General features: G+C 37.3%; 1 protein-coding gene across 3 annotated transcripts in view; it reads left to right on the top strand.

Moving 5' to 3' along the window:
• LOC121321507 (rho GTPase-activating protein 22-like) overlaps nt 1–15,982 on the top strand; it is a 36,247-nt gene extending 20,265 nt beyond the window's left edge. For 2 of the 3 annotated variants that reach the window (XM_041260491.1, XM_041260492.1), the window contains 7 exons: nt 8,361–8,489; nt 11,358–11,565; nt 12,111–12,243; nt 12,533–12,606; nt 12,969–13,090; nt 13,265–14,177; nt 15,568–15,982. In XM_041260491.1, coding sequence (XP_041116425.1) covers nt 8,361–8,489; nt 11,358–11,565; nt 12,111–12,243; nt 12,533–12,606; nt 12,969–13,090; nt 13,265–14,177; nt 15,568–15,790 — 1,802 coding nt within the window. In that variant the 3' untranslated portion in view covers nt 15,791–15,982. Of the gene's footprint in view, nt 1–8,360; nt 8,490–9,418; nt 9,888–11,357; nt 11,566–12,110; nt 12,244–12,532; nt 12,607–12,968; nt 13,091–13,264; nt 14,178–15,567 lie in introns of those variants that run through there. The other variant, XM_041260493.1, reaches the window with a different exon arrangement.
• The last annotated feature ends 884 nt before the right edge of the window (nt 15,983–16,866 follow it).

Raw genomic sequence — 16,866 nt, 5'->3', positions numbered from 1 at the left:
TTTCACATAAGCAAATTTGCATCTCTTGTGTCTGTACCAGGTCAGAACTTGGATATAAAGAGTAAATGGGGATGAGCACCTGACTTGTAGCCATGATGCTCTGTAGCAATGGTTGTATGATGCAGGCTTCTCTTTTGTGATATCGCTCTAGATGCTTTTAAGTGTCCCTACTCTTTTACAACATGAAAATGCCCGCTAAAACCACACAGCTCTCCCGTCATAATGATGTGTCACTCCTCAGTGGTCCAGTACAGTGTTGCTGAACCCAAGGGATCTGAAACATGTTCGCTCACGCAGTGAATCTTATTTAATATCTTCCAACTGGATATAGATTTTTCTCAGACCCTTAAAGATGTGGAATATAGATAGACTGACTGATGACTGGAGTAGTTAATCAATCAAATGTTTGTTGGGTGAGATCACACTTGTAATCCCAGTGAGCATTTTCAGAAAGTAAATACTGTAACCACTCTGGCTGCATTTGTATTTTTTGTGCACTTATTAATGTGTCCATTCACGTGTGTTGAATGTGTGCCATAATGTGCATGAGGGGTGAAGCTTGAAGACACCTTCTGTGTTATTCTGCTCTTGGTAAACGAGCTGAAACAAGAAGCCAAGATTAGGTTTTTTATTTTTTTATTTTATTTGCTTTTTTTAGTATGCATCTTTACCTGCTTATATACAGTTTTGTTTTTTATAATAAAAAAATATATATATAGTTCAGCCTTCAGCAATTTTAGATCACATTCCTTCCTGTCCTTTTCTTAAAACTGCTTGTATTAGATTTTTGTATTACTGCTGTTTATGGAATGTTGAAAATGTACATTACTGCTAAGCTCAAGCATATAATAAATCCATAGACATGACCTTCTCCCTCAGCAAGAGAACATGCCAAATGTCACAGTTAAAGCATTGTCTCCAGTAAAAAATCTCCAGCAAGAAAGAGAACTGTGAATTGTACATTTAGAAAAAGGTTGGTGTAAAATTCCTTTCGTGTTAAGTGTAATAGGGGTGAATTGTAAAATGATACTGCAGAATATAGATGCTCCAGTACCAGTTACACATTGTTGATAGTATGTAGGCTATGGCTTGACACCTATTGGGTCGAGGAAAGGTGGCTTTAAAGCTGCTTGTTAAGTTGTATAGAGGTGAAAAAAGTAGATTTGGCAGAACAAGTCATTAAACATTTCCTGATAAATGAAAGTGGTTATCACAAATATTGAAAAGTTTAAATCATATGTAAACATTGTTGTAAAACCATTTTAAAGCTAAATAAAGTTGTTATTTTACCATAAAAACAGTTTTAAATATTGGTTGGACAAGTTCCAACTACTTTACACATTGAGAACTCTATGCGTTTAAGTTATCGTTAGCAAGAAGCAACAGTTTTAAATTAGAGCCTTATATAAAGTTAATATTCTTGTATGTCAGTCTTTGTTGCAAGTAGAATGCTTTGCTGCACACTGTATAGGTCCTGGGGTGATTATTTTTATGAGCCACTAGATTTCTGATTTGGAGGAATTCTGACGTTGATTTAGACGTCTGCGGTAAATTATTCTGCAGGTTGGTTGTAGCATAGCCCTGGGTTTCACCTTTACAGGGTCGATTACTGCTGGCAAAGCTAAAGGAGTGACAGCTAGCAGCTTGCTCACGTTTTACGAAAGTGACAGTTGTAAAAGTGTAGCAGTGCAGATACATTCTTGGAATAAAATGTGGGTCCGCTCTGAGAAAGCCTGATGTGAAGCTCTGTTCTGAAGAGCTGCCTCACAGTGCTAGTGGAGTGTTGGCTGGTGTGTCAGCAGTGAAACGGTTAAATAGTGTTGGCCCTTTGTGGCTCCCCCAGAGCAAGTTACAGTATGTGCGGTTTTGTTCAAGAGGTCTTATATGGGATACACAGTGAAGAAAACATGTCAGTCATCCCTTAGGTCAGGGCTTCTCAAACTCGGTCCTGGGGACCCTCTGTGGCTGCTGGTTTTCATTCCAACAGCTCTCAATTAGGTGGGCTTATTCATTATTGAGGCTCTTACAGTACAGACATTATACAAATGATAAAACTATACAGTTAAAACCACAGGTAAAAATACATCTAAAAAACAGAAATACAAATAATCTGAATACGTTGTAATATGTCAACATTTAGCATTGTGCTTAAAATGGCTGTACAAACAAATGAAACCCAAAGAAAACCTTTACTTGTTTTCAAGAAAAATCAAAGAGTAAAGTTTTGTTCTTTCTTTTCTTTATGCCAAAGCATGTCATTTTCTAAACAACATTTTGCTTTGTCTGGAGCGAGGCTGTTAGTTGCAATGTAAGCAATGGTGTTGGTAGCCTTACTGTTCCATTTATTTTCACTTTAACATAGCTGAAGCCAGGAGAGAAATAACAAAGAAGACTATGTGGGAGAGATTCTGCTTGAAAAGCAACATTTACTAAGGCAGTTCTGGCTCTTCATTTATAAAATCAGAATATCTTTATGTTTGTTATAATTATTACTTGATGAAAGTATGTTTTTACCTTTGCAAATGTTGGGTTAGTATATGTATAAGATATTAACTGTTTGGAAAACTATAAAAGGTAACTGTAACATGGCTGCTGTATTTACTGCTGGGAAAAAAAATACATTTGTCTACAGTTCTTCAACAATATTTCACAAGGCGAGAGCCGGAGTTGGAGTGAAAGGTCGTTACTTGGAGAGGTAGTTTGAGGAGTGGCCTGGGGGGATAGGATAGGAAAGGAAAGAGGTTCCCGACCGGCAGGCACCTTCTTGACCAGAGGAGAGAGAGCGTCCTCGAAGGCAGGCTGTTCAGCAGCCTCGGGAACCAGAAAACACATAAGATAGATTGGCTCAGTGGAGCCCACGACAGGCTCTGCGGAGCGGCAGGCGTGTAGGAGGAATAGACTCTTGTGTTGAAGAACCTGGAAAAGGAATGACAGAAGAGGGAGCTGGAAATAAAGCCCAGAAGATAAAGAGCAGGAGCTGCTAAAGGATAGAGTGTGGCCAAGGGTCCCCTCTGACTCACATGGCGAGCACCTCGGGGGGGGGGGGGGGGGGACGCAGGGGGGCGGAGGAGCGCAGATGGCGGAGGCCATAGAGGTCGGGGAAGTGAGCCTCACTTACCCCCAAAGGTTGGACCCCCGGCTCCCCGCAGAACCTGACACAAGAAATGGGACTGTATATTCGGAGCATCTGAGGAATCCAAAAAAAGCAGTTAAGCACATGACTTCCATGATATCGTCGAAGGGGTTGAAATACATGACTTTCACAGTGAATGGACCAGCTAAAATATAGAACTTGTGGTGTTATACTGCCATCTAGACATTATGATTAAAATAAAATTGTTGGCTAGAAAATGCTGCAAGGTAGAATAGATTTGATTATTGTGATAAATAGTCCACATGATTGGAATGCTCTGATGCTGTATCATGATTGTATTTGGACAGAGGAAAGTAGAATGGGCTGTGAATGTGCAGAGTCTGCAGGTGTTGGTTCACAAACTGCTGAAAATGCGGTTAAAAGAGGTCTAAAATCAGGGAAAGACCAATTGACAAAATGGTTATCTGCTGATTAGATGGCTGCTGCTTTAGTGGAGAATGCTTTATGGTACTCATGGAACATAGTACCCCTGTATTTAACCAAATAAACTATTGAGCCAGCTCTGGACAGCAGTGTGGAACTTCTGATGCTAGAAAGGGTGACGCCTGATAGAAGGGGTTGTTGAAATCACAGGCAGCTCATCAGTACAGGCAAGGGAGGCATGGCCTGCTGAGCGTCCTCTATCTGACTATCAATGAAGACATTTTGCATATTCTCTATGTATTTATTATTAATTAAATATGTTGCTATATATTGAACATTGGTAGATGCGCCTGCAATTGATTTAAATGTCATGAATTCAGCGAGTTGAACTTACTCTCGCCAGTTGTGAAAACATATTGGTAGGAAGCTGGATGATTGCAGTACTGAGGCACAGAGCTCACACGGCCTCACGAAACTGCATGGTTACCATGGCAACGTAACACTCCCAGTAATTGCTTGAGGTACCACAGCTTAAAGGAATATCCCCACCCCCAGCCCTAACCTTAAGCAACCCCTGCCCTAAAACCTAATCTCAAACCCAATACCTAACCCTAAACCTAATCATTAAGAATCATCTGATGCCCTCAGGACACTTTCTAGGGGATATCCTTGTGCTGCTGAGGCACTAGTGAAAAGTTGCAGCACAGCAGTGTCGTTGGAATTATGCGCTCGGCAATTTTGCCCCCACCCCCAGGTCAGGATAAATGTTCGATATATACACATAGCAATTTTTGTGTTATTAAGAGAAATGTTCACAAGTAACTTTGGTGAGTAGGAACAACATGCACTCTACCAGTTATTTTGTTCTATGCTGACATTTATTTTATAAATCCATTTAGTAGTTAAAGGCCCAATGATCTAAAACCCACATCAGGATAAAGTTCATGTTACTGCAGAATCTAACTTGTCCAGCCTCTAAACGTGCCAGCAGCAAATAATTACACGCTGTCAAGGTTAACAAAAAAAGATTATTGTGATGGATTAAACATGCTGCATCTATTATTCTTCAATTACCTGTGACTAGTATATTCAAAAACTATTGCTTGAGAACATTTCCCCTGCTGGTTTATCCACCCAGTGCCTTGACCAGAATCCTGAAATAAAAGAACTTGTCTCGTAACAATTACATTAACTAGTATATATTTGCAATTCTCTCTAAATGAAAGGTTGTAAGTAAGACTCCTGTTTCATTGCAGTTGTTTTTGCCGATCAATTTAAGTTTCACAACCCCCTTAGTACCTCTGTGTGTCCTTTTTAATAAACAACACAGTAACCTCTCCTCAGATCAGGAAATACCGTACTGCACATATATTGGAAGCGGATTGATTTTAAAACGTGTAACATTTCTATCATCTCAGAGGTGACATGCTTTCCTTTACTACACTTGGGACAGTCATTTTTGCACTAGTGCTATAGAACTACAATGCCCTCAAACGTTGACATTGTCGCTATATTTTAAGAAAAGCACTTTGTGTCAGCATATGAGAAAATGTAGCCTTTATGAGACATTTCCATTAAAGTGACAACCTGCAATTACATAGTCTCCAGAGGACCCAAAAATGAAACAATCTGGCATCCTGAAGAAAAATCAAACCTCTTATGATTTTACCGCCGGTTAATGGAGGCTATGGTAATCTCTTTTGTTAGTATGTGGTGTTACATAAAGTGCTTTTCCAAAGTCAGGCTAAAGAGAGTGAAAGGGACGAAATATAATTAACTGTCATTGTGGGCACCTTACCCTTATAGATTTGCAGACCGGTGTACAATGCAAATTAACTACAAAGTCAACCTGCGAATTGTGAAGACTTGCTACTGCTATTGCTACTGCATCCAGTAACATTCATATTTCGCCTATTTCTTGCCAACTTTATTCTTTGCAGTCACATTTTGTAATTGTATTTTATCCTAAACAGAGGACAGCATTATCAAAAGCTTATAGTGATACAATATGAAACTTGCAGCTTTGAATACCTTATAATTTCGCTTTTGACGAAACTGTTATTAGCTTGCTTTCTTTTGCATGACTGAGCACTTACATTTTGTCCTTTATGTACCCCATCCCAAGGCAAAATGCAGAAAACAGATGTACATGTGCAGTGATTGATCTCCATATTGAATGACCACAAGTCACGTCCCTGTGGATAGGTAAAACAAAAATCAAAGGTCAGATATAATTAAAGGATAGATCAAAGTTTTCTGACTAGTGGAGCTTGCATCTTGTTGGGTGCTGGGGGTGGGGCAACATCTGCATAATTAAATGTTTCCTTTTTATAAAGGTCGAACTCCGTGAGTGTCTGATTGCTTCTTGATTCACTTCCTAGATTCACTTCCTGTATATTACTAATAGTAATTACCTATGATCAGAAATAATGTACAGTATTGCATGTTTTAAACAATATCGGTCATTTAAAAGATATAAAAAAAGCTATGCATTACTTTTTTGTGAAGAAATACAGCTGTGCCACCTAGTGAAATGAAATGGTAACAATAAATCCAGATAGCACATGCACTATACAGTATATACTATAGTACATTTGTTCAAAAATGCTGATTTTTGAGATGCATTAATAACATTATTTTCAAGGGAGTTTACTTGTGTGCTAATATTGTTTTACAAATCGAAAGTAATTAGCTCACTGTACAACATGCATGCAATGAACTGGTTTCCCTAGGTTTAGCAATTATACCAGGCTCCATTTGAAACCTCATCTGGGATTATCATAGATGTGGGGAATCATTTCTTACTAGCATCTCAGACAGTAGGCTACTCATTGCTAGCCCATCATAACATACTTCAAACTCCAAGGTTGCAATATTGTTATAGTGGATTGTGGTTTTAATGTGTTGATTTAATAAAACTACAGAAATGTCCATATAGACTTTCACCAAATAATTCCTGGCTCCGCTTCTCAGCTGCCCATCTTAAAAATTAAGTCAGAAAGAAAACTGTTTATTTCTTTATTTGTTTTTAAATAAAAGGTATTTTAAATGTTTATATAAAACACACATTTTTACAATCAGTTGTTTTTGTACCCTGGCCTTTCACCTACTTGTTTGGTTGCTGTGGTAACAGAGTAAAGCAGAAGTTCCCTCTGCAAAACGTTCCTGCCTATGATATTGCATGGAAATTGTCATTACATCCCCTGAGTAACATCATACCAGTACTGACAAGCAAAACAAAACCTGCCCAATGCGTCTTTAACTAGATTATCCATTGTAACAGAGCCCTTTCTTCAGCGGGATTTTTGAAGACTTGATTAATTGTTTAGCATTGAATTCGGGAATCTGCAGTAACCGGTAATTCATCAAAATGCCATTTTTTACTGCCAAGCATCATAAAAAGAGGAAGGTTCGAAAGGGTAAGTTGATATGAAAATAATCTATATATTCGTTCTTTTTGCCGCAAATTACTGTAAGGACTGTAGAGTGATGCTGTGAAATGAAGTCAGTAACTGTTGTAAAAACAAGGTGTATTACTACTGGCAATATTAGGAAGTTAAATCTGGAGCTGTATGCTTTGTTTTTGTGGTGTACCTGTTTAAATGTACAGTAATACAATAGAGGAGATAAATGGAAGTGAAAGGAAATTTTCTCATTTTTGGTTGGCTCTCATTTCACATAGCTTTTAAAGATTCCTTACTCGGATTGAATTAGCTTTTTGTGCCAGGGCAGGTTACACACTCAGTATGTAACTAGAAACCAAAACGTGAACCCAAAAATCAACCCAAACCCAAGTGTGTGCCAATGTGAATGAAGTAAAAAAAAAAAAAAAAGCCTGGGTGAGTTTATACCACGGGTGTTACTGCAGAAGCTGGGGTTTGAGAAAGTGGCCACATGCCATTGCCTAGTATTGCAATCGGATGTCGCAGGCCAGTGGCAGCCCCGTGGTGGGGTGTGTTCACTAATAAGCATTCAAACTTGTCTTGAGCTGAAATAAACTAAATATATAGGGTGTGGTTTTCTGTTGCTGTATTCAATGGGATGGAAGTTGATTAAATGTGTTAGGATAAGTTATAAGTACAATATTAAATTTTTTAATACTATAATCTCTTTTATTCACATACAATTATTTTGTCCCATTTAGGTCCCCTATACAGTGCAAAGTACTTTTTGTCTCAATTCTTATACATAACTGTTGTGTGTGCTATGTTAACATTGCAAACTGTTCTCTGTCACAGTTGCTTTTTGTTTTTTTTTGTAATCTGGTACTTTTTAGAAGGTGCTGTAAGGATATATTATTCAGTCTGGATCGACAACACCTACATACTGGTACTAGTTCAGTTATTTCTGGTGTTCACTTCCAATTAAAGAGGTTGCTAATGGTTGAGTCCACTACCAATCACTGTTTATGCATAGCTATGGTGCTCCATTTTGTTTGCAGTATAACATAGAAAGGAGTTCTAGTTTCAAAATACCTACTATTCATTATATGTGAAAGATTTCACTTATGTTTAGATTCTTTTGCCCAGAAATTAAATTTTTAAAGCAATTTTAGTATGTGCAGAAATAAAAGAAAAAAGCTAAACAAAACCTAACTCTCACATGGAGTACTAAACTGTTATTTCACGGTTCTAACTAAAATCGGACAGCTACCTCATCCTCTCCTGTGGCATTCTGGGGGATGTAGTCCTTTAGCCCCTCCCGGACTACATTTTTCTCTCCTCCACCCCCTAGTCTGTCACACGTGCTTGTACAGTTTTATTCAGAGAAAGTACAATTTGTTCTCTAGTTGGTGTTAGAGTTCAAATCAAGCAGCTTTTATTTATTTATTTTTTTTCCCCAGGTGGTGCAGGGGAGCGGGACAGAGCAGCCATCAATCATGAAGCCTTTCTCCTCATGGCGAACTCCCAGAATGACATGGAAGATTGGGTGAAGGCAATCCGGCGTGTCATCTGGGCTCCATTTGGAGGAGGTATTACAAGTAGCATTAGAAAATAATATGAAGTATTTGCTGTGGATTTCATGGAATGTGGTGTTTAATCATTTTGAAATGTATACAAATTTAATTGAAAAAACCAATGATGAGGATTATTATATATATATATATATATATATATATATATATATATATATATATATATATATTATATATATATATTAAAAAGAATAATAATGATTTCCCAAAACAGACTCTGATTGCATATAAAGTGTCTGGTGTGTACTGAACTGTTTTAAATGATGAGTATTTGAGTTTGTCTTTATGCAACAACAAGGGAAGGCAAGTGAACTGTGTAATCATGAACAATACAGAGTTTGCAAGCACACCTGGAAGTCAGTATTGTACAGTAGTCACTATTGCAGGTGGATAAAATGAAGAATGAGGTATAAAATGAAGAACAAAATGTCCCAGCCAGTCGTTGTGCATTGGTGTTAAATTAACAGTGTATGGCATGGTGTATCACTGTATACAAGGAATAGCCAATTCTAGGAGAGTAATTGTGGCATTAACACATGGAATATGATTTCAGAAAAGACAAGGTCATGATAAAATCCCTGTAACCCAGGGCTTCTGCATTGAAGTTGTATCAGTATTCTATCTGCTGATGGAAATGCAGTATGGTGTATATATACAAACATAACAGTAAGCTAAGAAGCTGTGAAGCGTCTACATTTCTAGGCATTACGTTACAAATAACTAGTTATTTATAGCAAGACTATAAAACAAGAACGGCCCCCAGCAGTGCAGTTTGTTACTGTAAAGTCTGAAGCAGTAATACAATTTTATTATTATTATTTGTAACTTGTCTCTTTTTGACACAGAAATATAAATCAAGTGTCAAAGTGAGAGTGACATGTCTTTCTTTTTCTTTAGGCATACCAGATGCATAACAGAGTTCTTCTAGTCATCAGGGATAAAACTGAAATTCAATTAGAGTAGACATGTATTGCATATGGGAATGTCTCTGTCATAACTTGTGACCCACCATTGGCTGCTGTTTACATTGGCTGCAATGTCGGATACAAGAAACACAGGCAAGATTATACCTGCCTGTCCTGTTGCCTACAGAATGACTTCAGAGTAGTTTTATGACTGTTTAAATACTTTTTTACTGCAAGCTGTGATTAGCGCCTGGTCGTGAAGATAAAAGCAGATGTGCCTTTGGTCATTTATGAGACGTTCTCTTACTGTATGCTGGCTTCACTGTATTAACGTAACTGCCTGTACCGGAACTGTTGGGAGTTGGAATGTTTCTCATGATGCCTGAAGTCAGGGCTTTGCTTTTCTGTAGCTCTTGTACTCTGACTTATCGTGATTTCTGTGCAATCTCTAGTGGCTGCAGTTTACAGCAATGCTGTGAAACAAAAGAAGGTAGGAGAGAGCCTGGTGTAGAGTTGTCTGTAGTATTATTATTATTTGTATCATATTTGATGTGACTGTACTTTGTAGAAATAAATAAATAAAAATAATAAAGTAATTGTAGAATTCTGTAACCTATTACATTTGATTATGATTTTGTCCTGAAAATAATGCAATATTTTGAATTTTTACCATATGCCATAAACTAGAACTGATGAAGAACTACTGTATATTGTACTGTATGACATCTTCTATTTTTATAAAGAAAGCAAACCATTTTTGCTACTTACATTATTCTTATACTGGCATGTGACGAAGTGCCTGCCCCTGTGTGTATTTTCTGTTATATGTTGCGTGTTGTGTGTTAATGTTGGTGTATAGTCATTGGTACATGGGATATAAACGGGTCTGTGTAACACAAGTGTTTAAAATGTATATTTGTATTTTGTCACAAGGATTGCACAGCACTGCACGTGCAAGTAAAAAGTAATAATATGTGAGCACGGGGAATTGCAATTTATTAATTCACGTGCAGTTGTACCGCGACTCCAATTGAATGATTGATTAGCAATCGAGTCTCGGTACAGCTGCATAAAAGCAGCATGTTTTCACTCACTCGGGGTTGTGTGTTTGAGTGGAGAACGGGATTGGAGACGGAATTAATAGTAATAATTGTGATGAGTAATAAGTAAAATATCTGCTCACCATGTTTTGTCTGTATAGTTAGTTTTGTTTGTCTTTGTTTTGGCGAATGTGCCGTGTCCTGTATTTTTGTCTGCTACAACCTTTTTATTTTCTGTTCTGTTTATTTATTAAATGCTGAGCGAAAGCATTCAGCTCCACCAAACTCCACCTCTCTGTTGCTTATTTCCTGGCTCTGGTCGGACGTACCCCACTCTGGCCGTCTTTGTGACACAGCAGTATAATCTTTTACATTTGCATATGAATATAAAGCTACTGGTACCATTGTATGTTACAGCGGAATATTTCTATTAAGAGAACCACAATGACTCAGTAAAATGGTCTTATTTGGTCCTACTAGAGAAAGATCTGTTTTCAGATTGAATGTTTGACAGCTTTATATGGAGCTGGTCACACGGTGGAAGTCTGCCATTGTGATTATACACTGGATCTGCATTTAGCATTACTGGGATTAAATGTCTTCTACAATGACCTCAGATATAAATAGTTCGGTATTGAAGTTATAGACCGTATAATATAATGTGTTGACATTTCAACAGACTGAAAACAACAACAACCATGTGTAATGAATGTCAGCACATACAACTTATTTGATTACTTTTAAGGCTTCTGATCACCCATTTGATTTGTGCCTCAATACGCCCTTTTCAATTGATTTTGTTACGCAGATCATAAAAAAAAAAAATCTATATTTTAGATCATTTTGATAATTTGAAAGTTTTACTTTGTGGCATAACATACATCATACCCAATTACACCTTTCTCTGTTTTACAATTCAGGTATATTTGGCCAACGATTAGAAGACACTGTACAGTATGAAAAGAAGTTCGGACAGCGACTGGCTCCATTGATGGTAGAACAGTGCGTAGATTTCATTCGAGAGAGAGGTTTGGATGAAGAGGGGTTATTCCGAATGCCCGGCCAGGCAAATTTAGTAAAAGAAATGCAGGATGCCTTTGATTGTGGAGACAAGCCTCTTTTTGACAGGTAAGTCCCACTTATACGTCTAAATATGCAATAGCTTCCATTTTTGTGATTCATGTATGTATGTGTGTACAGTATGTAGTTTCTCAATCTATCACACTTTGGTGCTGTTATCTGACTGCTCGCAGTGGGAATGAGGATCTTTTTCAGATATTAATCCTTTTTTTGTAATCCTCTTGCATATATAAAGGTATTTTAAGTTCCTCTTTTAAAACATCACTGTGAACATCTGTAAATTAATATCATGATTTATGTTTGAAATTTCAGCTGTATGTAATAGAAAATAAACTATGTATATTTCTTCATTGGTAGACTTTTTTGTGAATGAAAACATCTTGGTTTATTTATATTTGAATACATGGTCTACCTTCTACAAAAAGTTCAAACCTTTAAAAGGTGATAATGCATAGTATGTATCCTTAATGCATTAATGACAGCAATAAACTGAACAATTATGTATGCTTTTTCCTGTCTCAACATGTGTTTTCTATTTGTGCCCGGCTCTGGTTTGGCTCTGAATATGGTAACCTTTGCTTCACCTCTTCCAGTAACACTGACGTCCACACAGTCGCGTCCCTGCTAAAGTTATATCTTCGAGAGCTGCCAGAGCCTGTTATTCCCTTTGCCAAGTATGAAGACTTTCTCTCCTGTGCACAGCTGTTAGCCAAGGATGAGGCAGAGGTCAGTGTACTTCAGGTCATGGCTGATACTGACCAGCCTTCTCATGAGATTAAATCCAACAGGGAATTAACGATAAATTCACGTAGTTTCATCACGTTTACTCGTGGAGTTTATCCGCACTCTACTTAAACTGTGGGCATTGGAATTACAGCTGAAGTATTCCGTAACAAATCATACGAATGAAAATGAATAGGCAATTTGCCCACCGTGCAATATAGAACAGGTGTAATATAGAGTAAGGCATTTGTATGAATGACTTGTCCTTGATGGATGTACTTGACACTTGCAGGGTATTCAGGAGCTGGTAAACCAAGTGAAAAATCTTCCTCAGGCCAATTACAACCTTCTGAAGTATATTTGCAAGTAAGTTAGTTTTTTTTTTTTCTGCCTCTCTTTCGCCTCAGTAAATAAGACATCCATTCACAATGAGTTAATGGCAAAAGAAAAAGTCCCCCAATCAGTTATTGAATTATAATTGTATAGTACTGTAATATGTTTTTTGACCTAAAACTGACGTGACACCAGAGGACTGTACTTCTCTATCTACCATGATGCTTCAGTATTTTTAGTCATGCCTTCCATATCTGAGATTTTATTTAATCCATAAAAACCATGTTGTGGATTCTAAAACATGACTTTCTATATGCACCATCTTTAATAGGAATTATTTGGATTCAATAAGATGTTTTATCCATTTCTTTCATTGTTGTTGTTACTATTTACAGATTCCTTGACGAAGTCCAGTCCCACTCAAATGAAAATAAAATGAGCGTGCAGAACCTTGCCACAGTTTTTGGGCCAAATATTCTACGACCTAAATTTGAAGACCCAGTGACCATAATGGAAGGTGTGTGCTTTAATCCAATAGGAAGACACCAGCACGAATGACCACATTTATTGAGTTCTGTTAAAAAAATACACATTATAACCAGAATTTGCTTAAAGGATTGTTTCCTCAATAAACTAATATTACTAGATTTTTATCAGATTTACTGTGTAAAGCTTTGAATTTTCTTTGCAGGAACCTCGCTTGTGCAGCATCTTATGACAGTGCTTATCAGCGAACATGAACGACTTCTCATCAGTACAGAAACAGATGCCACTGTAGCCCAGCAAGAAGGGAGACCCCTGTTTCAACACAACATGGTTGAATGGATCTCTGAAGAATACTTACAGGGAATCCAGTCAAAGAACAAAAGCGTGAATCAACCTGATGATCTCTGCAGCAGCGCCACATCACTGGACGTTAACATCAGCACACCTGTGATGGTGTCCAAGGTTGCATCTCAGGGAAAGGGAGCTACACAAAGCCAAGCAGCAACCAGTCCCAGTAAACAGATGAAGTCCCTTCCAACCTGGAAATGTTCCTTTAAAAGTTCAGGGGGGAGATCCAGCAGTGTTAAATTAGGTGGCTCCTCAGTGGATATTCCAAATTTGTCATCAAGTGGAAACTGGCTAATTAATGGACTTTCATCCCTCCGTGGCCATAGAAGGACTTCATCGGGAGACCGGCTTAAAGACTCAGGCTCCCCCCAAAGACTGTCAACATACGACAACGTTACTGCATCCAGCCTGAGTGTACCGACTGTAGCCAGCACAACGTGGTCCACTTCCTCTTGTGAGATTTCTGTTCAAGACTCTGTCAGTAGCTGCCCTGCCTGCAATGCGAGTGACTCTTCAGGGCAGATCTGTGGCAAAGCGGAATGGTCTACCCAGGCCTCTCAAGGGCATAGTGACATCAAAACCTCGGAGTTGGAGAACAGTAGCGAGGGGTTGGAAGTTTGCGTTAGCAGCATGAGCTGCAGTGAACACAGTAACATGGTGACTGAGTCAAATGACTCTCCCATCTGTTCAAAAGTACTGACAAGCCTGGTTACAGAGCTCAGAGAGGAGCTAGGGAAACAAAAAGTGGAATACGAGACCAGGATAAGAAGGTAATGGGTTTTGTTGATATTTCTAGAGAAATAAACCCAAGTATTGTTTCAAACAGGGCTGGAATTTGATCCATGTAAGTGTGTGTTTTTTTTGTTTTTTTTTTAAGTTCCAAAATGCTGTAATAAATCACTCACCTTAGAAGACTGTATTTGCTTTGAGCTGAGTCAACCAGAATTATTGCTTAGTATTGTAAAGTATAGCTATGGCAGTGCCATAAACTTTGATTTGATTCAGGCCTTGGGTTTCTCACTGAAGCGTCATGAAACTTGTTCATTGTGTTACATTTAAGAGGCTTTGCCAAGAAAGATTATTGTATTGGATTTAGTCATGAACCAATTTTGGGACTTAAGTTCTATAAATAGCATGAAATATATTTTCATAATTTCTCTTTCTTCTAATTTTCAGCTAATAAATACAAAATAAAAATATTGCACAATAGAAATTAATTTGCTTCTGAAACCTTACGTCAATATCCAGCATGGCACTTGGAGCAGAGATGCTGCTAAATGGAAGTGGGTTTTTACAGCAAAGCAAAATAACTGTACAGAAGGATGTTTATTTTGTACCTCTTCTGTACAAACTTTATTAATTAAAAGTGTACACAAAGCAGTCTACACACCAGTATTTTTCATGTAAATAAATTAACACTTGCATGTATATGCAATACTACAGTTGAAATCTGCCTTAAAACAATACATCAGCAGTTACTTTTGATTTAATGGCAGGCGCAGAGAAAATTTTAGTTCCCTTCAGGCTTATGAAAACCATCCTTTTTATTTTTATTTTTGAACATCTACAACCATTTCAGAGTCCAGTACGATTGCAGATCTTTCCACCAGCGCTCATCAATTTTTTAAAAATGTATTTAATATCTATTTTTTTTGTTATTCAATCCATCTGTAATTGCTTCTGGCTGGTCTTTTTCATTTTCTCAATCTGTATTTAACAAAATCTGAAGCCAAGCAAGTTGTTTCTGCACCCTTGTTCATAAACTCAAAACCACACACAAAGGGGGCTGGATTTGCTGACATTTACGCAAAGGGGTAACCCTTCAAAACTGCTGGAGTCAGCTATCCTGTATCATCAGTGGAAAAATGCAGACTGCTTGTATCCAAAGCAAGGTTATCTGTGTGGGTGTGTCTGTCGGTTTGTACATTTGTATGTCACATTTGAATTTTAACATGTATCTTGAGAACATACTGTAAGTCATTTTAATATACTTTACCATGATACCAACCCCGCATTTGCCCACCTAATAACATCGAGGTCTTAAATACCTCATAGTATATTCTATAATATTCTGAACATACGATTGGTCATAAATAAGTTGACAGCTCTAATTTTGAATTTTCAGCCGTGTTGCTGACATGCTTGCTTCTTAATTTCTAGGCTTGAAGAGTCCAGTGCAGAGCTGCACGTGCAAGTTAATAGACTTGAGGAGGAACTGGACCAAGAAAAAAAGAAATATGCAATGCTTGAAATAAAACTTCGAAACTCAGATCGGGCTCGAGAGGATGCAGAGAAAAGAAACCAACTCTTGCAAAAAGAAATGGAAGATTTTTTTGCTACACTTGGTGATCTAACTCTTAGAACCAGGACAACAAACATATAATCTGAAATCCTTGGAACTAATGAAATTGAATTTATTTCCATTATGAACTATGTATTTATAGCACTCTGTACTCATGTATCATGAGTATTCTGAAGTAATTCCAGGCTGTCAATGACTGTTTTATTGCAGTAACTTAACTTTTGGTTTACCTATGTTTTAATATGGCGCATATATATATATATATATATATATATATATATATATATATAGGCTTTTTATTAAATATATGGCCACAAGATATGCTTAAATTATTACAAACCACTGATAATCATCATATGGCCTTTATATATGCACATAAACAGTATAAACTTTGTCTATAGCTTTAGTATTACCATCTAAAATTAGAAGTGGCCATGGTGGTACAAGCACACAATGTTGACCAAAATTTGCCTTTTATTTTGAAAAAAAAAAAAAAAAACTTAAGACCTAGTTGTAAGATGTTGGTGATATTTACTGCTGAAGTTGTTGTTATTGACTTGCTTTATTCCAATGATAATCCAATCACTTGGCCCCACAGTCAGTTATATTCACGACGGTGCTGAACAGATTGTATTGCCTTTTTCATTTTATTGCAGTATCAACATTTCCCAATAACATTTTGTATTATTATTTATGCCTCAGAGGGTTTTTATTTTAATATATGGCTAACTATTTCCCTTGATCCAGAACACAGCATGAAGCCCTGTAACTCAGGAAGATCAGTGCAATTCACCTAGTAAAGGGATCAATATGTGCGTTGTTGTTTCACAGCAAGTTTAAAATATGTAACAGTGTAGAAACTTTGGGTTCCTATCAATCCTGAACAATATTCCACTTGATAACTCAAAGAATGTATACCGTAAACATATTTAAAAAAATAAACAATATTGGTTCATTTGTTTTAAGGGATTAAAGACATTAGCTGATATATACAAAGGCTTTATAATTCATGTCCAAATTGTGATACACTTTTGCTTGAAAATATGAATGTTATTTTGAAGACTTGTCAACCAACACACTGTGATACCCTGCTTTTCAGATGTCCACAAAATCTACACCCCTAAGAAGAAAGCTTTTCACATCAGATTACAATGGAC

Source organism: Polyodon spathula, chromosome 10, assembly GCF_017654505.1.
Source record: "Polyodon spathula isolate WHYD16114869_AA chromosome 10, ASM1765450v1, whole genome shotgun sequence".
Lineage (NCBI taxonomy): Eukaryota > Metazoa > Chordata > Actinopteri > Acipenseriformes > Polyodontidae > Polyodon > Polyodon spathula.
This window is presented reverse-complemented; position numbering and strand designations above follow the sequence as displayed.